The following is a 27944-nucleotide window of genomic DNA, read 5'->3' on the forward strand; positions in this document are numbered from 1 at the left end:
TCTGAACTCTTTTAAAGGCTGCAGGAATCTCTAATGTTGGATCTCTGAGCAGGCTGAATGGAATGAGGGAGTGGTGGGGGATTTTTTTCCAGTGTTTTCTGGTATCATTCCTGTTGCATAAAAGAAAATGTGCATCAAATGGAAAGCTGCACATGTGCAGTCAGTTCCTTTGGATGTAATACATTAAACTCAAGACTTGAGCTTTTGACTTTCGCTGCCAGAGCGTGCAATTGCAATTCTGCTGTTTACTGATAGTTCCCTTTTACAACTGTCTCCTTTGTTATCACTTAATAATGTGCTGGAGCCTTTTTATGTTGGCCACCCTTTATCTGCAGCCTGTCAGGACCCAACAGAGCTGCTCAGGGTGAAACAGCAATTAACTCTTCCATTGGAGCTGCTGGCTGAGCCCAGTGGAAACCACACCTTTCTGTGCTCCTGGCCCTTCACTTGGGCAGGCCCAGCCCTTGCTCAGCCTCTTGGCAGCTGGGAGGTTCCCTCTTGGAGTGGTCTGGTGACTTGGGATGCTCCTTGGAGCTCTGCCCTCTCCCTTTGTAGGATGTGGAGTTCCAGCATCAGGCTGATGGGAGCAGCACAAACGTCCCTGGGATGTCTGTCAGTCCTGGGCTTGTGGAATGGGATGGGGTTTTTTAATATTTAATATTTACTGTCTTTTAATATGATTTTTTTTTTTAAAAATATGAGACCCCACTGGGAGTACAGTGTCCAGCTCTGTGGTCCTCAGCACAGGAAGGGCATGGAGTTCTCCTGGAGGAGTCCAGAGAAGGACACAGAGATGCTCCAGGGCTGGAGCCCCCCTGCTCTGGAGCCAGGCTGGGAGACTTGGGAGGATCACCTGGAGAGGACAGGGCTTCAGGGAGACCTGAGAGCCCCTGCCAGGGCCTAAAGGGGCTCCAGGAGACCTGGAGAGGGACTGGGGACAAGGGATGGAGGGACAGGACAAGGGGAATGGCTTCATGCTGACAGAGAGTAGGTTTAAATTGAATATTGGTAAGGAATTCTTCCCTGTGAGGGTGGGCAGGCCCTGGCACAGGTTGGGCAGAGAAGCTGTGGCTGCCCCATCCCTGGGAGTGTCCAAGGCCAGGCTGGACAGGGCTTGGAGCACCCTGGGCTGGTGGGAGGTGTCCCTGCCCATGGCAGGGGTGGCACTGGGTGGGTTTAAGGTCCTTTCCAACCCAAATTATTCTCTAATTCTACAAGTCTGATGCCTACAGAGCCCAGGAGCACCAGGGCTTCTCCATGTCTGCAGAGCAGAAACAAGGGAGGTTTCCATAATATGCTCCCTGTGGCCAGCCAGGAGTGCCTGTCCCTTTCCCCTCATGGGACTATTACTTAACCAATGGTTAATGGGTTAAGTTCTTTTATTTAGAGCTGTTGGGGGTGTCAGTGCCCAGGTAAGAGAGGGGAAAGTGCAGGGTGGCATCAAAGATTGAGGAGGGTTGTTGGCAGTTCAGGAATGATGCTGAGCCTGGGGCAGGGGATGGCACAAGGGAAGGTGCTGGTTTGACTTAATTTGTTCCCATCCCAACATGGTTTTAATTGCAAGTGTTGCTTAAAGTGGAAGAAAGAACTTCCCAAACTACATTAGTACAGATAAAATAGAGAGCAGGTCCCTCAATGAAAGTGCTTTCAGGTTCACCAAGATACATAAATGCACGATACAATGTGAGGTTTTTACAAATTTATAACTCTAATTGATTGTCATGTCTAATGGATACGTCCAACCTGAGAATTGTCCACCCCTGGAACTATCCTTGGAGTTTCTCCAAGGGTTCTGCGCCTTCTGCCCTGCTTTGACCACAAGATCTCTCCCAGGTGTTTGTCCCAACCAAGGTGTCCTTGCTAAAGCCTTTTCCTTGGAAAGAACATTAAACAGAATTTCAGGAACGTGGCACAAACCCTGAGAAATGAGTTTAGAAACTGTCACCTGCTCCCTGAAGTGGGAGAAAATCTACAGCCAGATTAGAATCTACAAATATATAAAGAGGCACCATTTGTCCATCATTTTAGTGTTCCCCAAGGCACCTCTGTGCTCCTGCCCTTTAGCAGGTATGAGAGTAACCCTTTGGTAGGCAGGAGAGTAACCTGTTAGTAGGTATGAGAGTAACCCTTTGGTAGGCAGGAGAGTAACCTGTTAGTAGGTATGAGAGTAACCCTTTGGTAGGCAGGAGAGTAACCTGTTAGTAGGTATGAGAGTAATCCTCTATTAGGTAGGAGAGTAACCTGTTAGTAGGTATGAGAGTAACCCTTTAGTAGGCAGGAGAGTAACCTGTTAGTAGGTATGAGAGTAATCCTCTATTAGGTAGGAGAGTAACCTGTTAGTAGGTATGAGAGTAACCCTTTAGTAGGCAGGAGAGTAACCCTATATTTGGCAGGCATGAGAGTAGGTATGTAGGCATGAGAGTAATCCTATAGTGGTCAGGAGAGTAACCCTTTAGTAGGCAGGAGGGTAGCCCTTTAGTAGGTATGAGAGTAACCCTTTAGTAGGTGTGAGGGTAACCCTTTAGTGGGCAGGAGAGTAACCCTTTAGTAGGCAGGAGGATAACCCTTTGCTTAGGGATTAGAGTAACCATTTAGAAGGCAGGATAGTAAGCTTTTAGTAGATATGGGGGTAACCCCTTAGTAGGCAGGAGAGTAACTCTTTAGTAGGTATGAGGGTAACCCTTTAGTAGGTGTGAGGGTAACCCTTTAGTAGGTTTGAGAGTAACCCTTTAGTGGGCAGGAGAGTAACCCTTTAGTAGGCAGGAGGATAACCCTTTAGCAGACATGAGAGTAACCCTTTGCTTAGGGATTAGAGTAACCATTTAGTAGGCAGGACAGTAAGCTTTTAGTAGGTATGGGGGTAACCCCTTAGTAGGCAGGAGAGTAACCCTTTAGTAGGGGTGATGGTAACCCTTTAGTGGGCAGGAGAGTAACCCTTTAGTAGGTTTGAGAGTAACCCTTTAGTGGGCAGGAGAGTAACCCTTTAGTAGGGGTGAGGGCAACCCTTTAGTAGGTATTAGAGTAACCCTTTAGTTAGAGATTAGAGTAACCATTTAGTAGGCAGGAGAGTAACATTTTAGTAGGCATAAGGATAGCCCTTTAGTAGGGAGGAGAGTAACCCCTTAGTACGCAGGAGAGTAACCCTTTAATAGGTATGAGGGTAACCCTATAGTAGGCAGGATGGTAACCCTTTAGTAGGTGTGAGAGTAACTCTATAGTAGGCAGGAGGGTGACCCTTTAGTAGGTGTGAGAGTAACTCTGTAGTAGTCAGGAGGGTGACCCTTTAGTAGGTGTGAGAGTAACTCTAGAGTAGGGAGGATGGTAACCCTTTAGTAGGTGTGAGAGTAACTCTATAGTAGGGAGGATGGTGACCCTTTAGTAGGTGTGAGAGTAACTCTATAGTAGTCAGGAGGGTGACCCTTTAGTAGGTGTGAGAGTAACTCTAGAGTAGGGAGAATGGTGACCCTTTAGTAGGTGTGAGAGTAACTCTATAGTAGGGAGGATGGTGACCCTTTAGTAGGTGTGAGAGTAACTCTATAGTAGTCAGGAGGGTGACCCTTTAGTAGGTGTGAGAGTAACTCTATAGTAGGGAGGATGGTGACCCTTTAGTAGGTGTGAGAGTAACTCTATAGTAGGCGGGATGGTAACCCTTTAGTAGGTGTGAGAGTAACTCTGTAGTAGGGAGGATGGTAACCCTTTAGTAGGTGTGAGAGTAACTCTGTAGTAGGCAGGAGGGTAACCCTTTAGTAGGTGTGAGAGTAACTCTATAGTAGGCAGGATGGTAACCCTTTAGTAGGTGTGAGAGTAACTCTGTTGTAGGGAGGATGGTAACCCTTTAGTAGGTGTGAGAGTAACTCTATAGTAGGCAGGAGGGTGACCCTTTAGTAGGTGTGAGAGTAACTCTATAGTAGGCAGGAGGGTGACCCTTTAGTAGGTGTGAGAGTAACTCTATAGTAGGGAGGATGGTAACCCTTTAGTAGGTGTGAGAGTAACTCTGTAGTAGGCAGGAGGGTGACCCTTTAGTAGGTGTGAGAGTAACTCTGTAGTAGGCAGGAGGGTGACCCTTTAGTAGGTGTGAGAGTAACTCTATAGTAGGCAGGAGGGTGACCCTTTAGTAGGTGTGAGAGTAACTCTATAGTAGGCGGGATGGTAACCCTTTAGTAGGTGTGAGAGTAACTCTGTAGTAGGGAGGATGGTAACCCTTTAGTAGGTGTGAGAGTAACTCTGTAGTAGGGAGGATGGTAACCCTTTAGTAGGTGTGAGAGTTACTTTGTAGTAGGCAGGAGGGTGACCCTTTAGTAGGTGTGAGAGTAACTCTGTAGTAGGCAGGAGGGTGACCCTTTAGTAAGCAGAGAGGTACAATGAACTTCCTACACCCCCAATGGCACTTTCCTGCCCATACCAACAGTAAGTCAAGTTTGCAGCAAACCACGAACAAACCTTGTTATTGTGGCCTAAGTGTGGAGAGCATAAATATTCTAAATCAGACCCTGCCTGTTTTACTACAGGAAGGCTTTGAAATGGTGCTTTTTGTTTCTAAGATTCAGTATTCTCAGCCCTGAAAGTGTTTCTCAGAGTGCTCTGTCAACCATTGCACAGTTAATTAGCAGCTTTATAAATAAAACAGGAACTGTGACTTAAGAGGAAACGCAGAGTTAATTATTTGCTTTATGGTGTGAACTAGAAGAATATGAACGTGAAATAACATCCAGATCTGTGACAAACACTGGAATGGCTCTGTCCTTGGCCACCTTCTCTTCTTACAGCTTTTCAAACCTTTATAGAAGGTTTAGGATTAAATATGTGCCAAAACTTCCTGTCAAATTTGGAGAAATGAAGGAGGGCAGTGGGATTCAATGTAAGGACCCCAAAGTGGGGCTGGAGCCAGGGCTGCTTCTTCATTGGGTTTGCTCTTTCAGGTTGATTACTCACAAAGTTAAAATTCAAATATTCAAATGCAGAAGCGAGATGACTCCTAAGAAATCTTCTGTCCTTGATCTCAATGGGTCTTGATTTCGTGCTGTGTGAGGATAATTAGAAAGGGATTCTCTTTCAGGATATAATTTAATGGGTATTCAATTCCTGCCAAGACAATGTTGGAGAACCAGCACCACTCTGGTGTTTGAAGCCACAAAGCTCTCTGGGTGTCTGTGTTTGCATGAGATGATGTTCATCTGGCTCTGCTCATGTTGCCATGAGGACATTGGCAAATCACTTCTGTTGACACTCACAGCTCAGCTTTGTTTTCCTTCCTGAGTCTGAAAAAGCAGCTTTTATTCATTTTCATTTATATTTGTTTCCTGAGTTTTTCCAATTTGAAGACTTTTTTTCCCCTCATCATCTTTTTTATGTTTTTCTTACCATAATTTTTTTTTAAACAAATGAAGTTCTGTCTCGGTGAATTACAGCCCAGAGCTATGGGGGGAAATAAAATAACAACAAAAGCCTTCAAAGAGTTGTTTAATAGTTTGCTGTATACCCTGAGGTGCTCATGGGTGTGTGTCACTGTTCTTGCAGTTGACTCCTGTTGGAACAACCATCTTCACAGGATTTTCTGGAAACAATGGTGCTACTGACATTGATGATGGTCCCAATGGCCAGATTGAATATGTCATCCAGTATAATCCTAATGACAAGGTAAGTCCATTCAGGGCTTTCTTCCCCAGGTATGTACATATTTTATTTATTTATATATGTGTGTGTGTGTGTGTGTGTGTGTGTGTGTGTGTGTGTATGTATGTGTATATATTTATATGTATATATACACACACATATATAGATATATATATATAAAAACACACACACATAAATATATACACACACATATATACATATATACACATATATGTGTGTGTATATATATGTGTGTATATATGTATATGTGTGTATATATGCATGTATATGTATATATGTATATATGTATATATATATGTTCATTTTAATAATCCTTTTATTTCTACAGGTTACTTTTATGTGATAATATCCATATATTTCCATATATATTTATTTATATATATACATATACACATGCACACATGTGTATATATGTGTGTGTTTATATGTGTGTGTATATATATGTATATACATGTGTATATGTATATATATAAATAAATATATATGGAAATATATAAAAATATATATAAAATAAAATAAAAATAAAAATACATAAAAGTAACCTGTAGAAATAGAAAAATTATACAAATGAACATATACAAAACTGTAAACAAATATAAATATAAAATGTAAAAATTTCATCATTTTTATGTGGCTCCCCTATCCCTGGGAGTGTCCCAGGCCAGGTTGGACAGGGCTTGGAGCAGCCTGGGCTGGTGGGAGGTGTCCCTGCCCGTGGCAGGGGGTGGCACCGGGTGGGTTTAAGGTCCCTTCCAACCCAAACCATCCTGGGATTCTGTAATTAATAACCTCTCTGCTCCAGTGTTGTTCACACACTTCCACCTCGGTGTTGGCATTTTCAGGCAGCTGGATTTACTCCTACACATCTACACTTAACAGATTCATAGCTAAGAAATATTCAGAGCCATGGCTAAATTACTCTCAAGAAAAGATATTCTGACTTCCCTCACAAAGTCATTTATGTTAAAAGATCACTGTTAAAAAAAAAAGAGCAATATATATAATTACAATGAAATGCCAGTGATCCTTACCTTGTATAATTAAAATGAAGCACTAGTGATCCTTACCTTCTATCTGAGCAAACACATTGGGTTTCAAGCAAACACTTTAAAGTACCAGAATAAATTCTCTTTAGGGTTAGAGGTTGGATTTTCTCCATTCTAACAAAGCCTTTGCACGTGGGTGGGTTGTGGGAAGTCTCCAAAGGCATTTTGGAAGCGAATTTGGAGTCCTTTCAGTGATGCCCCCTTTCAGTCTGTGGGCCATGGGCACAGGGCTGGTGCCACCAGCACAGGTCTGGTGGGCATTTGTCAGCAGCCCAACCTTCATTTTCAGCCCTGTCTTAGTTTGAGATAAGCAACTGCCAACCCCCCCAAGCACAGAGAGAAAAGCCTCCCTCCTAACACCAGGGAAAGGGAGGAAAAGAGAGGGGAAAGGAAAAAAAAACCACTTCGAACTGCATTTATACTAAATCTACATATATTTTTCACAGAAAGAAAGAGACAATTAGAAGAGAGTACAAATATTCACTCACACAAGTCTGCAACAACAAGTTCCCCACCTCAACTTCTTAACGAACACACAAATTCTACTGTCCTAACTACACATTACTTAAGAAGAAGCTTATTCCCCAGGGAGACAAACCCAAGCAGAAAGGAGAGACCCAGAACAACACATTTTACTTTCCTGAGGTACCCTGTGAGCCAGTGGTGGGCCTGGTCCTCTCCATCCCCCCTGGGACAGCATCGTGTGTCCTCCCAAGAGGAGGGCTGAGAAGCGACTGCCTTAACCACTCCCACACTGGTTCCCACTTCCCTGGAGATGATGTCATAATGTGGTATGGAATACAAAATTACTGGCTAGAAGAGGTCAGCTGTTGGCTCAGCCCAGCTCAAGTCAGCTGACAGCTTCAGCCTAGTCCAGACTTCAGGGCCCAAATCTAGGCCCACCTGGGTGAGCCCATAACAAGCCCTGACATAGATGTTAAAATGTGTCTGTGGGGGCAAAGCAGAGTGCGTGGATTTACTGACCTCTCACTGAAGCTCCCTGTGTTTCCTGGGGGGAATGTGGGGCTGAGGTGGCTCTGTGGGCACAGCACTCTGATTTTCCAGCTGGGTCAGAAGGCTGGCACACAGCTCGGGGTTCAGGTGGCACTGTGGGGGCTGGGCACCCCATGGAGGCTGCAGTGCTGTGCCCACTGAACTCAACACAAGTGGAAATAGCTAAAGGAAACATTTTACTCAGAGGAAAAGACTTGGCACAACAAGCCATTATGGTTTGTAGTGAAAGCCCTTTATTACACACTGCACACAGTTTATATATGGTCAAGGCTACGTTCTGTTGGCTAAATTGAACCTCACACAATCAAACTACAAATTCTAATTGGTTATAATCCATATCTCACAAGTCCAATCTTTTGCAGAACTCATCCTGACTGTTTTCAGGGACATCTCGGGAGTCCTGTGAGAAAGTTGAAGAGTTCTCATGAGAAACTTCTGGGGAGTAGCTGAGAACTCCCAGGGAGTGATTTCTCCTTAATGGTCAACAGCAGCTCTGGCCTTGTTGATTCTTAGCTGGCAGCTGCTCCACTCTCACAGGGTCCATATAGATCTGAATTGCTCAAGTATCATTTCTTTGCACCAACAAATAGCTACTGAGTTGAATCATAAAATCATAGAGTCAGTTGGGTTGGAAGAGACCTCTGAGATCATCAAGTCCAGCCCTTGATCCAACCCCACTGTGCTCACCAGCCCATGGCACTCAGTGCCACATCCAGTCTCATCTTAAACACCTCCAAGGATGGAGAATTCCCCCCCCCTCTGGGCAGCCCATTCCACTCTCTCTGCAAGGAATTTCTTTCTGTTATCCAACCCAAACCTCCCCTGGCAGAGCCTCATCCAGTGCCCTCTTGTCCTTCTGTTGGTTGCCTGTGAGAAGAGACCAACCCCCACCTGGCCAGAACTTCCCTTCAGGCAGTTCCAGACAGTGCTGAGGTCACCTCTGAGCCTCCTCTTCTCCAGGCTGAACACCCCCAGCTCCCTCAGCCTCTCCCCACAGCACTTGTGCTCCAGTCCCTTCTCCAGCCTTGTTGCTCTTCTCAGTTGGGTTGGAAGAGACCCCTGAGATCATCAAATCCAACCCTTGATCCAACCCTACTGTGACCACCAGCCCAGGGCACTCTGTGCCCTGGGCTGGTGGTCACAGTGGGGTTGGATCAAGACAAGGTGGATTCTCTGCCCCTGGAGATGTTTAAGAGGACACTCAGTGCCACATCCAGTCCCTTCTCCAGCCTCGTTGCTCTTCTCTGGCCCCGCTCCAGCCCCTCAATCTCTTGCCTCAACTGAGGGGCCAATTGCACTCGATGCTTTTGCTTTCTGGGAGGGAGAATTGTGTGACAGTGACAGGGTCAGTGAATAATTCACTGTGAACTGATGATGTTAGACCTTACTTTTTTCACTTTTCTCTGGGGTGATTGTTGATTTTCCCTTACGGACATGCTGAGGCTTATTGTTGATTTTTATCCGTGTGTTTATCTGCTGGAGAGGGGCTGTGCCTCAGGGCAAGCAGTAAAGGGTTCAAACTGAAAGAGGGAAAATTTAGGTTGGATATAGGGAAGGAATTGTTGGCTGTGAGGGTGGGCAGGCCCTGGCACAGGTTGGGCAGAGAAGCTGTGGCTGCCCCATCCCTGGGAGTGTCCCAGGCCAGGTTGGACAGGGCTTGGAGCACCCTGGTCTGGTGGGAGGTGTCCCTGCCATGGAAGGAAATGACCTTAAGGATTTCTTCCAGCCCAAACAATTCCATGATTCTCTGACCTCTGTTTTGCCTCAGTACAAAAATCCTAACTGATTTCTGTGGGAACTCTTGTGTGTTTTATCCCAGAAGATGAGAGCCAGACTCAGACAGAAGCAAACAGTGTCTCCAGTTATTTAGCAGAGTCTGGGACTTCCCAGTCCTGTTTTCCTGCTCACCACAGATTCCTGCAGCATGGTGAATTTAACCATCAATCTCATTTATTTGCTGAAAAACAATTTTAGCAGCTGTTTGAACTTTTAAGAGGGAAAGGCCCTGCTTTGTCATCTGAGGAGAGAATAATACCATGGACCTCTGCCATGTGTCCTGTGGAGAGAACTGGGAATGCTGCATTGGCACTGCCTGTTCAACATGCTTGAATAGTAACTATATCCCACATGCTAAGGTGACACATTGAAGGATTTTTTGGCTGTAATTTATTAGATAATAGAATTGGATCTGGGTGTCAGGTCAGAAACCTTTGCACCCCAGCAGTGCCCCAGCTTTGTGAGCTGAGTCTGTGTGAGCAGACACACCAGACAGGTTGGATTTCACCTCACCTGGCATCTGATTTCCCCTGAAATCCAACTTTCCTGTGTATGAACACATGCTGTCCTGGCACCTGAGCCTGTGCTTGGTGCTCCCTGCATGTTTCCCACCTCGTTGCCCTCGTGAGAGCCAGAATGAAGAGCAGATAAGTGCAATAATGTGGGTTTCTTCTCCTCCAATATTGGATAATTTCTCCTGAACACAGCACTGCAGGTTCAGGCTGGCAAATGGGAGAGAAGCAGAACAGTCAGAGCTCAGTTTGTGGTTGGCAGTAGCAATGGATATGTAAGGAATCCAAGAGATGTGTGTGTTGTTTGCTCCTGCAGCAGCACAGGCTGGCACAGAAGAGCTGGGCAGGGCCAGGCACAGAGGGACCTGGGGGTGCTGTGACAGCAGCTGAACAGGAGCAGGGTGTGCCCAGGTGTGCCCAAGTGGCCAAGAAGGCCAGTGGCATCCTGGCTTGAATCAGCAATAGTGTGGCAGCAGGAGCAGGGAGGGGATTCTGCCCTGGACTGAGCACTGGGGAGGCCACACCTCGAGTGCTGTGCCCAGTTCTGGCCCCTCAGTTCAGGAGGGATATTGAGGTGCTGGAGAAGGTCCAGGGAAGTGCAGGGAGGCTGGAGAAGGGACTGGAACACAAGTGCTGTGAGGAGCAGCTGAGGGAGTTGGGGGGACTCAACCTGGAGCAAAGGAGGCTCAGGGGGGACCTTCTCACTCTCTGCAACTCCCTGAGAGGAGAGGGGAACCAGAGGGGGATCAATCTCTTCTCCCAGGCAACCAGCAATAAGACAGGAGGGCAGAGTCTTAAGATGCACCAAGGTAGGTTTAGTTTGGACCTTAGGAAGAAGTTCTTCACAGAAAGGGTGACTGGGCAGTGGAATGGGCTGCCCAAGGAGGTGGTGGAGTCACCATCCCTGGGGGTGTTCCTGAAGAGACTGGATGTGGCACTTGGTGCCAAGGTGGTGTTGGGTCACAGCTCAGACTTGAGGATCTCAGGTGTTTTCCAACCTCACTGATTCTCTGATTCTGTGATTCTGTTTCGGGTGGGGCTCTTGTGGACTAAATTGGGTGGGGAGGAAATACAGGAGACTGTAAAATCTCTGATCTAGAGCAGATGCAGGGTTGGAATGGCAGCCAATGGGTCGCCCCACTGTGGCCCATTAAATCAAACACATTTTAACTCTGAAGCATGTTCAGTTTTATGGGATTGTTTCCTCTTTTGCAGACTTCCAACAGGACCTTTGATATCCCCCTCACCTTGTCTGGAGCAGTAGTTCTGCGGGAAAGGCTGAACTATGAAGAAAAGACTCGTTATTTTGTCATTGTTCAAGCAAATGTAAGTATAAATCTCTTAAAGGCCTTTTCTGCCACTGCATTAGGTGGGGTTTTAGTTTCCTCTCCCAAGGAAAGGCAAAGCCTTGCTGAAATCCCAGGTCTGATAAATCCTCTTCTCCTGGAGATCTAATTTAAGATTTATCTGGGCTGCTGAAAGCTCAGACATATTATTCCTGGTTAAAAAAGCTTGCTCAGGGTGTGTGACAGGCCAACCTTTTTGGCACGAGGCCCAAGCTGCAAATTTGCAGTGCAGCCCATGCAGAAAAGTGCAGCCTCGTGTCACTAAGTGCTCATTTTCTAACAGATCTGGCAATGCTAATTTGGGCTCAGCAGAGTTTAATGGGTACAATTTCGTTGTATCCTTCAAGCTGAAAGTGCATTTTGCTATAAAGAGGTGATTTTTCCTTCAAGTCCTATCAGGGATATGTGGAGAGGCTTTTCCAGAGTGGTTGGCAGTGGATAATACTCACTGAGGAGAAAAGTGATGTTCAAACTCTATCTCAGAGATCTGTCATCACAGAAGTTTTTTGGTGCCCTTGAGGGTTGTGGAATCTTTTTTCCCTTTTTGTACTTCTGATAAGAGCTGTAAATGAAAACTTCTCCTTTGTTGTTTGCTGCTGTTGTGACAGGACTTGGTTCATGGGAAATGAGCAGCTCAGGGTATCTCACTCCTGAATCCACGTGCTTGGCTCCCTCTCATCTTGTGGTACAGGGGCACAGATAAATTCTGCAATCTGTTTGCTGACATATTTTGTGGCATGTTCAGCATTCTGCCAACAGAAGACAGGCTGCAGGGCTGTGTCAATGCTTCCTGAGCTTCTGCCCCACTCAGGTGAGACCCCACCTGCAGAGCTGCTCCAGCCCTGGGGCCAGCACAGCAAGGCCATGGAGCTGCTGGAGAGCCCAGAGGAGGCCCCAGGATGGGCAGAGGCTGGAGCAGCTCTGCTGGGAGGGAAGGCTGGGAGAGCTGGGATTGTTCAGCCTGGAGAGGAGAAGCTTTGGGGGGACCCAACTGTGGCCTTGCAGGGCCTGGAGGGGCCAACAGGAAAGATGGAGAGAGACCATTGCCAAGGGATGGAGGGACAGGACAAGGGGAATGGCTTCCCACTGCCAGAGGGCAGGGACTGATGGGATAGTGGGAAGGAATCCTTCCCTGGGAGGGTGGGCAGGCCCTGGCACAGGTTGGGCAGAGCAGCTGTGGCTGCCCCATCCCTGGAAGTGCCCAGGTTGGACAGGGCTTGGAGCAACCTGAGATGAGCTTTAAGGTCCTTTCCAAACCAGACCATTCTGGGATTCTGCAACACCAGAGGATGCATTCAGTCCTCTCTGTTGTCTGTTCTATTCAATCATGCTCCTGGGCCACTGATTCCAGCATCAGCAGTGTGTTGTTCTTGCATCCTGAGGATACTGCATGGAATTACTGGCTCTGTATCTACTTTGATCCAGTGTTACTCAAGCCACTTACTGAAGGAATGTCAGGAAATTTTAGTTAAGGAAGGCTGTTCCTTGTAGCTGGAATTGGTTTTCATCACTGTCTGTGAAGAAAGATGTGTGCAGAAATTCCCATATTAACTATAAAAGTGAAGCTGTTCCAAGAAGTGGACTGCAGAACAGGAAAAAAAATATGTATCCAATCTGATTTAGAGCAATGACCTATTCCTCCTATATGGGTGATGATATTAAATGGCAGAAATACAAAAAAAAAAAAAGAAAAAAGTGAAATAAAAATAGATCTTTTTTCTTTTCTGTTAATGTTACATTAGGATGAGAGGGAAAGGCTTAAAAAACCTAATGCTAGTCATGGTGTTTCCTCACTGTGATAACAAATGGAGAAAGAAGAGACACTGTTACTACTCCTACATTTTTCAGTTTGTAAAATTAATCCAGGTGTTTCCCACAATTCAGGAGCTTTCAGGCTCTGTTCTGTGCCATCCAAAAAGAGAAAAAAAAGGAAGCAGTGGAGAAGTTGCAATAGTCAATAGTGTCTTGTGTACCTAAAGGTTAAAAAGGAAGTAAAAAAGAAGCCAGACCATGATAATGTGGAAGAGAAACCATCATACAGTGTGGAGATTGCTGGGGGGATGCAGCACTGGAGCTGCTTTGCTGTGCACAGAAGTGTTCTTGGACCTTCCAAAACATGAGCAGTGCAATTCATCCTGTGCACAAATCAGCTTTCCACAGTTGTTAGAGTTTGGAGATCTTGGATTAGTCTCGTTGCTGTCCTTTGGCTGCTTTATTTTGGGGGTAGAGGGAGAGAAGTGCTAAGCCTTTCTTAAACTGAGGTGGATGGAGCATTACAGTCCATGGCAAATGAAGCCCAAAATCATGGATTAAATGAACTAATTAACTCGAGGGACATTGTGGTGAGGTGCTCTGTAGGCTGAGGAAGGATATCTGTGTCCATACACAGGACAGAAAAGGTGGTGGTGATTAATTGGGATGTATTAATTGGGGTGTATGAGGAAGTGTGGGACTTGGCCATGATGTAGACAGTATAGAACAAAGCAGGGATATTCTCCTGCTTTTGGCCGAGATAGAGTTAATTTTCTTCCCAATGCAGGACTGTGGTGTGAGTTTAGGATGAGCACAGTGTTGGGAACACAGGGATGTGTCAGTAGGTGCTCACTCGAGTCAAGGACTTCCTGACAAGAAGGCCAAGGCCACAGGAACCTGGGAAGGGTCAGGTGGGACAACTGGCCCCAACTGGCCCAAGGGATGTTCCAGATCATATGACATCAGGGGGTAATTTGTCTGGGAGGTGGCAGCTGGGCATCCATCATGGGTGGTGAGCAGTTGGGTTGTGCATCAATTGTATGTTCTTTAATTATTATTATTATTTTTATTATTATATCCCACTCTTCTTCCATCCTATGGAATTGTCTTTCTCTCAGCCCAAGAGTTTTACCTGGTTACTGACCCTCTCCCCCCTGCCACTGGTGCTGTGGGGCTCAGCTCCCTGCTGGCAACACCCACAACCATTTCACATTATAAATGAGGCAAAGGAGACTGATCTTACACAAATTTGCTGCATTTTTATAGATTTAATACTACAGATTCCCCAAACTGTATTATTTCTGAGTGACAGGTATCTTGCACTATTTCCTCACTTCCTCCTCGTCATTGCATTTCTGTAGCTCTGAGGCTGCAGTTGCTGTAATTAGCAGTTTCCTAGAACTTGGATAATTATAGTGCTCACATATTTAGTCCTTGGCTTTGCTTCAGACTTCTCAGTGTGTGCTGGTTTAAAGGTAAACCAGGAGGAGAAACAAACCCAACACAAAAGAGATTATAAGGCAGAGTTACAATTTAATAACAATATTACAATAAAGGCAATGGCACAAAGAGAAATTGGGTTTAACCCCCAACCCCAGCAGTGTAACCCACCCCCTGGGGCACAAACACAGGGGGGTTTGGTGGCCCCTGTGCTGAGCCCCACGTGGTTCCTTCGAGTCCAAAGGAAAAGGAAGGGACAAACCTGTTGGTGCAGATGATGGCACAGTCTGGGGGAGAGTGGTGGGCTCCTCCTGTCCAGGGTCTGCTCCTCCTCTGGATCCCAAGAGTGGTCCCAGAAGTCCCCAAACCCCAAGACTGTCTCCCCTCAGGTTTGGGTGGGAGCCCCCAGTGCCTCCCCCAGGGCAGGGAGTTCCACACTGGGGGATCTGACTCTGGCAGTCAGGGGGGATTTTGGAATGGTTGCTGGCCCCTGAGCAGAGCTGAGCCCTGAGGTGGGTGTGGAGGTGCCAAGGAGTCCCTGCAGGGCAGTTCTCCCAGCTCCTCTGCCAGGCTTCTTTCCCAGCCAGCTCCCAGCCTGAGGGCTCAGCTGTGCCCTGGGCAGCTGCTGCCAATGGGCCATTGGGAACAGTTGCTGGGCAGTGGCCCAGAGGGTTTGGAATGCCCAGCTTTGGTCACACCCACACAGGGATAAACTGGTCCCACCCACTCAACAATGGATCCTGAATGCAGAAAGTCTCCCCAATTGCTCCACAGGACCGAGCCCAGAACCTGAATGAGCGGAGGACGAGCACAACCACCCTGACCGTCGACGTGCTCGATGGGGACGATCTGGGACCGATGTTCCTTCCCTGTGTGCTGGTGAACAACACCCGTGACTGCAGACCCCTCACCTACCAAGCCAGCTTGCCAGAACTCACTGACCCTGTAAGTCCCTGCACTGTTTATGTGTTTGGTTTGCAATCAGCTGTCATCTGTTTCTGTGGGCACAGGTAAGAATTGTAATAGGAAGGTCCCGTGTGCTTTTTGCTGGGTTTTATGTGCTAAGCAAAAGAAAACCAAGGTGAGATGCATGTTAGAACAGGTGGTGGAATTCCAGCTTTGATCCTGTGGCAAAGTGCTCACTCACTGCATAGGCTGAGTCTCACTGAGGTTTGGTCAATTGTAGAATTGCTTTTCCTGATCTCTCCAGGTTTCACTCTCAAAATATCCCAAAGCAGCACTTTTGGGAAGGGACTTGACATGTGTTTCCATTCAGGCTTGGTATAAACCTTAGGAGAAATACTTTTTGGAAGAGGAAACATTAGTCAGTAGTCCTTGGGAAGATTTTTTGTTTGTTTTATCAGATTTTGGTCAAGAGGCACTGAAGAGCATTGGGGGTGTATCCCATGCTGGGTGCCTGTACTAAGTATGTAGGTTGGTACACTCAGAGAATGGGGATGGAGTATAAGGCTTGTTTCACACTCAGTGTACACAGTGAATCACAAAATGAGGTGAAAACTGGATCATATCTTGGTGCAAGATGGTGCTGATTCCCCTTCCTTACAGGAGAGCTGGTGCTCAGTGTAATGGAGATGTGCATCTGTCTTGTAGGGGTGTGCTGGTTTAAAGGTGAACCAGCAGGGGAAATGAACTCACCACGAGAGAGAATATAAATCAGAGCTAAAATTTAATAATAATATTACAATAACAACACTGACACAAAGGGGAAATAGCTTTCAACTCACAAAAAACCAGCAGTATAACCCAGTGTCCTGGGGCACAAACCCAAGGGGGTTTGTTTGCCCTTGTGCTGAGACCCCTGTGGCTCCCCCAAGTCCAGAGCAAAAAGAAAGGAAAAACCTGTTGGTGCAGGTGAGGGCTGTGGTCTGGGTGAGAGCGGTGATCTCCTCCTGTCAAGGTCCTGCTGCTGCTCTGGATCCGAGGAGAAGTTCCCGAGGTCTTCTTACCCACCCCTTATGTACCCTCAGGGAGCACCCAGTCCCTCCCCCTGGGCGGGGACTCACACAATGGGTGATTAACTCTGGAGCCAGGGGGTGTTGAACTGTTGATGGCCCATTGGCAGCTCCGCCCCCCTCAGGCTGGGTGGGAAGGTGCCAATGACTCCCTGGGCAGCTGCTGCTAATGGCCCATTGTCCTTGGGGAATGAATAGAGGGGGTAGAATACACAGCTTTGATCACCCCCACACAGGGTTAGCTGGTCCCTCCTGCTGAACTAGGACAAGGGGAACAGAAACAGGGACTTCTCAATTGCCATTTGACCTCTGAATCATATATTTAAGAATAGAAAAAGGAACAGCCAATTGAATCACGAGGTATTACCCCACCTGATTAGCTTTGACATTAAGATGACATTAAAGTAACATTAAACATTGACATTCAGGTCATGACTTTGCTCATTGCAGGACAGACTCTCTGTCCTGCTTCCTCCAGCCCGGAGCTGGGGGAGGCTGAGACTGGAAGTGTGGAGGTTCCTGCTGCTCCTGCCTTACCTGTCCTCTGTCCTGTGCCTCTTCTCCCATCCCACACATTTTTGTGCCTTGTTTATGTGGCCCCAGGGGCTGTGCTTCAGTTGCACATGAGCTGTCTCCAGGGGAGAGATGATCCCTATTTAAACTGGGACATTGATTTACCCTTCTGCCCCACACACCCTGGGGCTTGATTGGCCTTTATAACTGCACTGTCTGCTTGCCACTTGGTGAATCCATGGTTTTACTTTGAATTTGACATTAACTTGGTAGTGGCTTTGTGGCATTTTAAGGAACCTGGGCAGCCACCCTCCCCAGCTGAGGGTGTGGCCTCAGTAGGTGTGCAGGTTTAAAGGTAAACCAGTGGGAGGAACGAACCCAACCCAAGAGAGATTTCATGTCAGGTTCCAATTTACTAAAAAGATTACAATAAATACAGTGATACAAAGAAAAACTGGTTTAACCCACAAAACCCAGCAGTGTAACCCACCCCCCTGGGGCACAAACACAGGGGGGTTTGGTGGCCCCTGTGCTGAGCCCCACGTGGTTCCCCCGAGTCCAATGGAAAAGGAAAGGACAAACCTGTTGGTGCAGATGATGGCACAGTCTGGTGGAGAGTGGTGGGCTCCTCCTGGCCAGGTTCTGCTCCTCCTCTGGATCCCAAGAGTGGTCCCAGGAGTCCCCAAACCCCAAGATTGTCTCCCCTCAGGTGCAGGTGGGAGCCCCCAGTCCCTCCCCCAGGGCAGGGAGTTCCACCCTGGGGGATCTGACTCTGGCAGTCAGGGGGGATTTTGGAATGGTTGCTGGCCCATGGGCAGAGCTGAGCCCTCAGGTGGGTGTGGAGGTGCCAAGGAGTCCCTGCAGGGCAGTTCTCCCAGCTCCTCTGCCAGGCTTCTTTCCCAGCCAGCTCCCAGCCTGAGGGCTCAGCTGTGCCCTGGGCAGCTGCTGCCAATGGGCCATTGGGAACAGTTGCCGGGCAATGGCCCAGAGGGTTTGGAATGCACAGCTTTGGTCACACCCACACAGGGATAAACTGGTCCCACCTGCTGTAACTGGGACAGTGGGGTTTCCAGAGCACCCAGGATGACCAAGGATGGCCCCACTTACCCTGCACAGACCTGCTGCAGCTCCCAGCACAGGGACAGCTGAGGCAGGAGTCATTAACAACTGGTGCTGGGTCATTGCCCTTTGTTTTATCTGATTATAATGCAGACCATGCATTCCTCAGGATGCTGTGCCCTCCAGTCTGTCCCTGTTCCTGCCCTTGGTCAGGCACCTCTGCTCCTCTGGAAGACAGAGCAGTGTCTGCCACAGGGAGTGTCCAGGCTGCAGAAAATCTGCCCATGATGTAGGGGCTGAGCTGGCAAAGGTACTGATTTCCTTTCCTGAGCTGCAGGGTCTGTTCAGCTGCTTTTTGGCTTTTTTCACATCAAACTTCACCATGAGAAATATGATCTGGGAAATGAGAACCTGGTTCTGGTGATAATCTGCAAACTCTTTGCTGTTTGTCTGTTTGCAGCACTTTTGATAAATTGGAGTAAGTTATACCTTGGTACCTCAAACATTTGCCTGATTTTTAAGTGATAATTCCATTAGAAGATATGGATGGTACCTAAAAGGATTCAACTAGGAAACACCTGTATTACATGTATCCTTTATTTTACCTTTTTATGTATTATATTTATCCTTATTAACCTACTATTAAGCTACTGCAGAGCTGCCATTACCCTACTCCATAGGCTATTTTTAGTTTAACATAGTCCTTTTTTTTTTTAATTTGCTGTTTCATTTTTAAATGAAGATGAGAGTGAATATTAATGAACGTAGAACAAAGTTGAAGTATGAATTATTCAGAAGCAGTGACTTGAAAGAGAAGTCCTGTTTACAGGGCAAGATGCCTACTGAGCTGACCCTAAAGGAGAGCATTTCTTATAGGTGGTGAGACTCATATTTTGGGTCAGTCTTGCACAATTCCTTCTCTCTAACTGGCATCTATCCATGGATTTACTGAGGTAAAAATCATGTTTCCTTTCCAAGCTGCTTTCCCTCAGACCTAGAGCAGCTGGATCCATTAGCAAGGAGGAATCCATCTGGTGTCTGCTTTGTGTATGGCCTTGGGCTGGGATAGGAGAAACCAGTGATGGAGGAAACAGCTTTACAAGGTCCCAAACCAGAAGAAGAAATAAGTTTACTGAGTTCTGAGTCCTCTCACAATCTCTGCCAAAATTACCTTGAAGAAAAAGACCCCAAAGCCCATTCTAAGACAGCATTTGAAGGCATTGTTGGAAGTTGTGTCTCATAAAGGCATTGTTGGAGGTTGTGTCTCCTAAAGTCAGAGGCTTTGAATGTGTGTTATTTCCTTCAGAGGAAGGCAAACTGCAGCTTCAGAGCTGTCCTGCAATGAGCTGGCACACACCTTGCAAAATCCAAGTGCCAGCAGCCAAATCTGTTGCCTGATTGTAAGAGGAAAACCAGGGTCGTGGCATGGACAAACCTCCCATGTCTGCTTATCATGGACTCCTTGAGGCTGGAAAAGACCTTTAAGATCACCAAGTCCAACATCAGGTCACATATTTCTCTGTGTGTTTCCTGATTGTCACCATCCTGCTTTCTCTTTGAGAATTAATTTACTGTTACTACCTAAATTTCAGTTTCCAAGAACTCCTGTGTTATTTGTGGATTGGTTTTTGTTGTTGGTGTTACATAGTTTCATATTTAAATTATATTTCAGTGTTTCCGTGTCTTAATCAAATTCGTTAATTAATTTCCCCCCTTTGTATCAGGAAGACTTGATTAAATTAGCATTTATTATGGAGACATGGAAGTCATCAAATGGGATTAAAAGGTAGAACCTCACGAACATCTCACAGCCTTGGAGAGAGAATTTCTGCCCCTTCTTTCCCCTTCAGTCTGTTCCTGTCACACTCACTTTGTGCAGGTTTTCTCATTTTCTGTACTCTGGATCTTCCATCACCATGCAAAGAAGAAAAGCCAATTAGCAACAAACTATAGATTAGGTTTGATTAATCAGTTGCTGGACTGGTTTTGCAATGCTGTGCTCTGGTATTCTCTTCCATGATGTAATTATAACTCCATGAGACTTTTGAGCCTGGCCTTGGACTCAGCAAGATTCAGCCTGGCTGCACTGGGAGTTGTTGCTTGTTCCTGCATGGAAAGTCTTTGTTTCTGTGCCAGTTCTCCTCAGGATCCTCAGGAGCTGCCAGCTCAGCAGGGCCCTCCCCAGCCCCGTGGGCTCAGCTGGCCTCCCAGGGATAGAATCCTAGAATGGATTGGGTTGGAAAAGACCTCCGAGATCATCAAGTCCAACCCTTGGGCCAACTCCAGTCCCTTTACCAGATCATGGCACTCAGTGCCACGGCCAAGCTCAGGTTAAAAACCTCCAGGGATGGGGAATCCACCCCCTCTCTGGGCAGCCCATTCCAATCCCTGAGCACTCTCTCTGCAAAGAATTTCTTTCTGATATCCAACCCAAACCTCCCCTGGCAAAGCTTGAGCCCATCGTGCCCCCTTGTCCTATTGCTGAGTGCCTGGGAGAAGAGACCAACCCCCACCTGGCCAGAACTTCCCTTCAGGCAGTTCCAGACAATGCTGAGGTCACCTCTGAGCCTCCTCTTCTCCAGGCTGAACACCCCCAGCTCCCTCAGCCTCTCCCCACAGCACTTGTGCTCCAGTCCCTTCTCCAGCCTTGTTGCTCTTCTCTTCTCTTCTCTTCTCTTCTCTTCTCTTCTCTTCTCTTCTCTTCTCTTCTCTTCTCTTCTCTTCTCTTCTCTTCTCTTCTCTTCTCTTCTCTTCTCTTCTCTTCTCTTCTCTTCTCTTCTCTTCTCTTCTCTTCTCTTCTCTTCTCTTCTCTCCTCCCCTCCCCTCCCCTCCCCTCCCCTCCCCTCCCCTCCCCTCCCCTCCCCTCCCCTCCCCTCCCCTCCCCTCTCCTCTCCTCTCCTCTCCTCTCCTCTCCTCTCCTCTCCTCTCCTCTCCTCTCCTCTCCTCTCCTCTCCTCTCCTCTCCTCTCCTCTCCTCTCCTCTCCTCTCCTCTCCTCTCCTCTCCTCTCCTCTCCTCTCCTCTCCTCTCCTCTCCTCTCCTCTCCTCTCCTCTCCTCTCCTCTCCTCTCCTCTCCTCTCCTCTCCTCTCCTCTCCTGGGTTGGAAGAGACCTCTGAGATTATCAACTCCAACCCTTGATCCAACCCCACTGGGATCACTCTGGCACTCCGTGCCCTGGGCTGGTGATCACAGTAGGGTTGGATCAAGACGTGGTGGATTCTGTGTCTCTGAAGGTGTTTCAGAGGACACTCAGTGCCACATCCAGTCCCTTCTCCAGCCTCGTTGCTCTTCTCTGGCCTTGCTCCAGCCCCTCAATCTCTTGCCTCAACTGAGGGGCCCAGAACTGAACACAGCACTCAAGGGATGTGTCTGAGCAGGGCACTGGGAGGTGAAAGGCTCCAACCAGAAGGAATTCCCAAAGTTCCCAAAGAACAATGCAGTTGAGGGGAGTGAAAAAAGGAATTGAAGAGCAGAAAGTGCCCCCAGGAGCCCTCAGGTTTTTATTAGAGAGAAGGACCTCTTGAGTGCCACCAGTGTGGGTTCAGGAGGAGGAGTTGGTGCAATCCTGCTGGGTGAGGCTGGTGGTGGGAACACAGGAAATTTCCTGAGGTTCCATCAGCTCTGTACAAATCAGTTTTATGTTTATTAGTGAGAGCTAATTAGCACTGCAGAGGATGTGCTGGTGGTTTGGTACCTCTGGGCCTGAGGATGACAAGCACTCACCAGTTCCTTCCAGCTGAATTGCCTTGCAGTTCCTTGCTGTGTTTCTGTGCAAACCCCATTTCCATCCAAACACAAAACCTCCTGGAAACCTTCTCAGAGAAGACACCTTTATGTTAAACTTGCAGCACTACAAGTGGTGCCTGAAACTTCTAGAAACATCAGCTCCCCATCTTAGTCATAGTGGTAAGTGTTGGTTAGAGAGTCGAGTCCATCACGATGTTCTGGGGTTTCTTTAGTGTTTTTTAAATTCATTTCTTTATTTCATTTGTCCTGAGGGAAATCCCTGCCCACAGCAAACATTTGCTCCAGGTATTTCCCAGGCAAACCATCACCGAGTGCCTTCCTGAGGTGGGTGAGGCACCTGCTGCTTCACCCTGAGCTGCCCCTGCAGGTGCCAAGCCAGACTTTGGGGGCACTGAAACACTCATTATTTGGCCTGTTCAAACTTTAGTCTGAGTTGGAGTGCATATGAGTGATTAAACCCCCTCTAATTAAAGCTTTCAGCAGATGAGAAATGCCCCTTTTACCTGAGTGAAGGGTGAAATCCCACAGACTCAGGGGGGTTTCTCTGCTGGCTTTGGAGCCTCAAGTCCAATTCATGGGAGTGAATTTACCCCTAAGGACAGTGCAGAAAACTCAAAAACCATCTTAGGTTGCCAGTTTTCCTTGCAAAATCTTTTTTTTTTTGTCTTGGTTATGTATGGCACATTTCAAACAGCAAATGCTCCTGGTTGATTTAGTAACTCGTTGGTTTCTGGAGCAGTTGAATCTCAATCTGCCTTTATTTTCTTTGCCTCATTTGTACTAAGATTTGGAATTTTTTTATTCAAATATGGTAAAAAAGGTTTGCCAGCTCTGCCTGTAGAGTCTTAGGAGCTGGGCTTGTGATTCAGTTGCATCCAAGCTTCAGGAAATTATCTGAGATTTAATTTGCTTCTAATTATTCATTTCTCAGCTGAATAGACTCGGTCCAATTTTGGGGAGTGATGCTAAATGCTCTTGTAGGGGATGGTATTTACACTTCAGGCTGGAATTAGACCATGATTGAGCACAGTTATGTCCTCTGGCATAATGAAATGTGTGGAGTCTGGCTTCCAGAGGAAACAGAGCTCTCCTCCTCAGCAGGGCTGGGTGTTCCCCTTTGTACAGATAATTTTGGTGAGGAAAGAAGGGACTTGATGTTTGGAACCAGCTCTGCTGTTAATGAGGCTGAAATGTTGGGCTGGGAGAAGAATGGGAGGTCCTGGGTCCTTCCCAGCCCCAAATTATTTGCTGGCCAAGGCAGGGGTGTCACTTCAGCCACAGCCCAACCTTGGAGAGGCTTTAAAAACTGGCTCAGTCTCTCATGCTCGGGTTGTTCACTCAGTAAAGCACAAAAGAACCTCCTGAGTGAGGCTTGGAACAGTCCCCTCCCCACTGACAGATGAGCCAATTGACCCATTTTTTCAGGTATTAATTTTTCATTAAAGCCTGGGGCTCAGGTGAAGGGAGGGGAAGGTGCAGGTTGGTTTCCATGACACATCTGCAGCGTTGGTCTGGTTTTTATTGAGAAAGGCCAAGTGATTTGCAGCACATTGGAGAGGCAGGCAGCAATTTTTCTAGTTAAACTGGAGCCTGGATGCAAGATGAGCTGATAAGGAATGTGGAATTCCCTTGGAAGTGGGAATACAGTGGAAAGCAAGGCTTAAAATCCTCTCCTGGGGGCAACTGCCCTTTCAAAAATATGTAATCAAATTTCCAATTGCATTTTCCCCTCTCTTTTCACTCTGCTAAGCCCCAGGGGGATCTCCAGGTTGCTGTCAGGACTGGACAGGGAGGACAGGGAGGCAGTGGACAGAGTTAAACAAGCAGAGTTGACAGCAGATTTACCACCTTGGGCTGTTTTATAACTTGAATTAGTGATTTCGAGTTAATGGCTGAGCACAGTCAAAATGGACAGCTTTGATCAGTTATTGATTATCTGCTGGTGCATAATAAGGAGCCATCAAAGGGGGTTTGAGTCTGCTCTGGTGGTTTTTCCTATATTTTCCCTTCTCATGATTGATTGTTTGTCTCCCACATGCAACCTCTTGATAGGTAGAGCCTTTTTTTTTAAAGGAAATATCACTGTAAAGTAGCAAAGCATGAAAAGGTGAAAATTCCAAAGGGGTTTTGTTACAGGTAATTAAATTTTATGTACTTAGGAGTATACCAAGATGACTAATTAAAAAGAATTGTCAGTAAAACTGTCAGGAGCTTTAATATGGCAAGGCTTGTTTTCCATCCTCTCCCTGAGCAGCCAGGAAAACACATCCCTCATATATTGATCAGGCAGGACAGACCCTGTTCAGTGTCTAAGATTAACTTGGGACTTTAAATATAGATGTATTTCAGAGAGAGAAGAGCTTCAGTTGGCTGCTCTGCCCTTCAGGAACAAACCACCCCATGATCTGAACCTCCAGAGTGTCTAAAGAACCAGATGTTTCAGTTACCAACAGCACTGGGTGGGAGAATCACAGTCAGGTTCCAGAAAAAGGGAAATTACTTACTCTGGAAATTACTTTCCTGCTGGTGATTTGAACCCAGTTGTGGGTCAGAAATAGAGTTGGTCTCTAGTAAAAATAAAAATATATATATATATATGTGTTGATCTTTCTTAAAAGGCACAAGTGGAAGATTTAAGGGGAAAAGGATCAAGGTGGGCTGAAAACTGAGATTTGGATATTGGTCAAAAACAGAACAAGGAGAGGAAAACTCTTGTTGCAGATCACATTTGAAGTTGTGTTTGGGGTGAGAAAGGCTCATCTTGTTTGTTGGGATACACCCTGGTGGCATAGGAGGAGCAGGAGCTCTGGTGGCTCACACAGCCTGGGCTGCTATTTAATTGGGTAGAGTTAGTCTAAAATATGATTCCTTTAATTATAAAGATTAAGAGAGGAATAAACTGGTAAAAAAATGACTGATTTTATCATATGTACCATTTCCTTCTTTTTTTATTTTTTTTTCCCCCAAAATGTGGGAATGTTCCCTGAATTGCCTGATGTTTCTCATCAGGGTTAGGAAGTTACTGGGAACAAGAGTGGGAAAATGCTCAGTTCTACTGGTTTTGTCAGAAGCTAAGAAGGAAAAGGGTCCAGATCTTGCTTGGAAGAAGGAACTGTGGCACTGAAATTTCCTTTCAGAAATGAAAATGATGTGTTTTCATTCTAACTGTGGTCTGGCACATCAAACACATTAAGTCAGACACACCCAGTGGTGGAGAAGCATCTCCAGGGGGTGTTTGGAGGGGTTGGTAGGGCAGTGGAACAGATTCATTTACATAAACCACCTCCTTGTGCAGCAGAACTGGGGCTAAACATCTAATCCATGAGTTCATGAAGTTCACAGAGTGCCAAACACCCCAATGCTGCTTGGAGAGCTCTTGCTGCTTCATGTGTTTGTAGTCTTGGTTCATTCTCCAGTTGCCATTTTAAGGTTTGTGAAGAAGAAGAGGGAAAAGCCCCTCCTGCCACCTAACCAAGATCTTGGCATGAAGTGTGAGACCACCCCAGTTCCAAAATAATGGCCTGAGCAGAGTGGGAAAGTGTCATTCCTCACTCTGGTGAGACATTCCACCCCCTGGGATGTGAGACTTGTGTCTGTGATGCCCATAAAGATCCTCAGGTATGAAGTGACTGAGCCTTTCCTCCACAACCAGAGCTTGAGGAGAGAGAGGAGTTCCTGGGAAAGCACCACCTCTGTCTCACTGTGCTGGTTTAAAGGTGAACCAGCAGGGGAAATGAACTCACCACGAGAGAGATTGTAAGTCAGAGCTAAAATTTAATAATAATATTACAATAAAAACACTGACACAAAGAGAAATTGCTTTCAACTCACAAACCCCAGCAGTATAACCCAGTGTCCTGGGGCACAAACCCAAGGGGGTTTGTTTGCCCTTGTGCTGAGACCCCTGTGGCTCCCCCAAGTCCAGAGCAAAAGGAAATGAAAAACCTGTTGGTGCAGGCGAGGGCTGTGGTCTGGGCGAGAGCGGGGATCTCCTCCTGTCAAGGTCCTGCTGCTGCTCTGGATCCAACGAGAAGTTCCAGAGGTCTTCTTACCCACCACTTATGTACCCTCAGGGAGCACCCAGTCCCTCCCCCTGGGCGGGGACTCACACAATGGGTGATTAACTCTGGGAGCCAGGGGGTGTTGAACTGTTGATGGCCCATTAGCAGCTCCGCCCCCTCAGGCTGGGTGTGAAGGTGCCAATGGCTCCCTGGGCAGCTGCTGCTAATGGCCCATTGTCCTTGGGGAATGAATAGAGGGGGTAGAATACACAGCTTTGATCACCCCCACACAGGGTTAGCTGGTCCCTCCTGCTGAACTGGGACACTCAGCCTGAGCTTGGGTCTGTCCCTTGAGTGACCAGCCAAGGAGTTGGGTGATTCAATTACTCTCCTGGTTGGTTGCCATCCTCCCATGCCACCTTCCCAGGGTGCCCTCCCCTTCTCCTGGCATGGAGATACCTTTGTCATGGTGTGACATGGAGCCCTTGCCAGAGAGGAACCAGATGCAGCAATTTATTTGATCCTTAAATGTCATTGAGAAGCGTTTGAAGCTTTTAAAATGTTGACATTTAAACAAAATACTCCTGTAATGATTCTTTATGGGCCAATTTCCCTTCAGAAAGATTCTCTGCCATGTCATATCCCTGATTCTTGCAGAGATAATTTCAATGCTGAGATTATCCTGTTAAGCTGATCATTAGAGGGGTCAGGAAGAATTATTTGTCTTCTCAGCTTGTTTTCACAGAGCTGATTCATTCTTCAGTTAGTGAAAGAGAGACCTGCAGAGCTTTGATTGATGAGGGTGTGCAGGTCCACTTGCAGGTGATGGGAGAGGGAAGTGGGGAGGGGATTCTGGAAGTGTTGGAGGACCTTGGAGGCTGCAGGAGGCACTGGGTCACCGTGGAGTCTCCTGCCCTCTTGCAGCAGGACTTGATTTGCTGTCACATCCTTGTCTCCAGGGTGGTGTGTCACACTCCTGTGGGCACCTGGTTTGGCACAGAATTCCCTGCCAGACGTGGGTTATGGCTCTCACCAGCTCAGAGCTCATCTTGGGCTGCTCCACCAGGTGCTTTGGGTGTCCCTGGCCCTAAAGGCTGATTTGAGAGTCTTGGTCCACTGCAGGCTGTGATTCAGGTGTGCTCTTCTTCCCCTTCATGGTGTCTCATCCCCAAGGCCCTTGAGGGACCTTCCCAGCTGTGCTGTGCCTGTCAGGATCCCACCAGGGAGGAGCAGCAGCAGCCCCAGGACCTCTCTGGCCCAGCCCAGCAGCTCAGGTTTCCCCCATGCCCTGAGCCCCTGCCAAAACCAGAGAAAGTGTGTTGTCCTGTGCCAGAGGTCAGTCCCTGCCATGTGTGCAGGGGAGGGAGGGGACAGTCCATCATCAGAGTGCAGAGAAGAGTTTGGGTCAGAAGGGACTTTAAAACCCATCTCATCCCACCCCCTGCCATGGACAGGGACACCTCCCACCAGCCCAGGCTGCTCCAAGCCCTGTCCAACCTGGCCTGGGACACTCCCAGGGATGGGGCAGCCACAGCTGCTCTGCCCAACCTGTGCCAGGGCCTCAAAACCCTCCCAGCCAGGAATTCCTTCCCAATATCCCACCTGTCCCTGCCCTCTGGCAGTGGGAAGTCCTGTCCCTCCAGCTCCTCAGGCACAGTCCCTCTCCAGCTGCCCTGCAGCCCCTTCACACACTGCAGGGTTGCTGTGAAGTCTCCACTCCACCTTCCCTTTCAGAGAAGAACAACCTATTGTGTCTGCTCCAGACTTTGCCACCTCCTGTTTCAGGGAGCTCCTGGTCCCTCTTCCCTCTCCCAACTCTGCCTCTGTGTTTCCAGGTGTCTGCTGTGGCTTCTCCCTTCCCCACCTGAGAGGAGCTCCAGTTCTGCTCTGCCCTTGCTGGGCCAGGACCAGGGACAGGACCAGGGCTGTGCCCTGAGAGCCTTCAGTCCTGCCCTGCTTTCCCTCTGTTCTGTTCTCTATTTTCATTCATGATTTCCAATGTTTCTTCACAGTATCCAATCTGACCCTACTCTCTGGCAATGGGAAGCCTTTCCCCTTGTCCTGTCCCTCCAGAACCCTGGAAATGGTCTCTCTCCATCTCTCCTGTAGCTCCTTCAGGTACTGGAAGGCCA

General features: G+C 47.4%; 1 protein-coding gene across 1 annotated transcript in view; it reads left to right on the forward strand.

Moving 5' to 3' along the window:
- PCDH15 (protocadherin related 15) overlaps positions 1 to 27944 on the forward strand; it is a 432606-nt gene that overhangs the window by 173412 nt on the left and 231250 nt on the right. Inside the window, exons 7-9 of the mRNA XM_071563312.1 lie at positions 5518 to 5637; positions 11198 to 11308; positions 15295 to 15465. Of these exons, the coding sequence (XP_071419413.1) occupies positions 5518 to 5637; positions 11198 to 11308; positions 15295 to 15465 (402 nt within the window). The remainder of the gene's footprint in view (positions 1 to 5517; positions 5638 to 11197; positions 11309 to 15294; positions 15466 to 27944) is intronic.

Source organism: Pithys albifrons, chromosome 9 (assembly GCF_047495875.1).
Source record: "Pithys albifrons albifrons isolate INPA30051 chromosome 9, PitAlb_v1, whole genome shotgun sequence".
Lineage (NCBI taxonomy): Eukaryota > Metazoa > Chordata > Aves > Passeriformes > Thamnophilidae > Pithys > Pithys albifrons.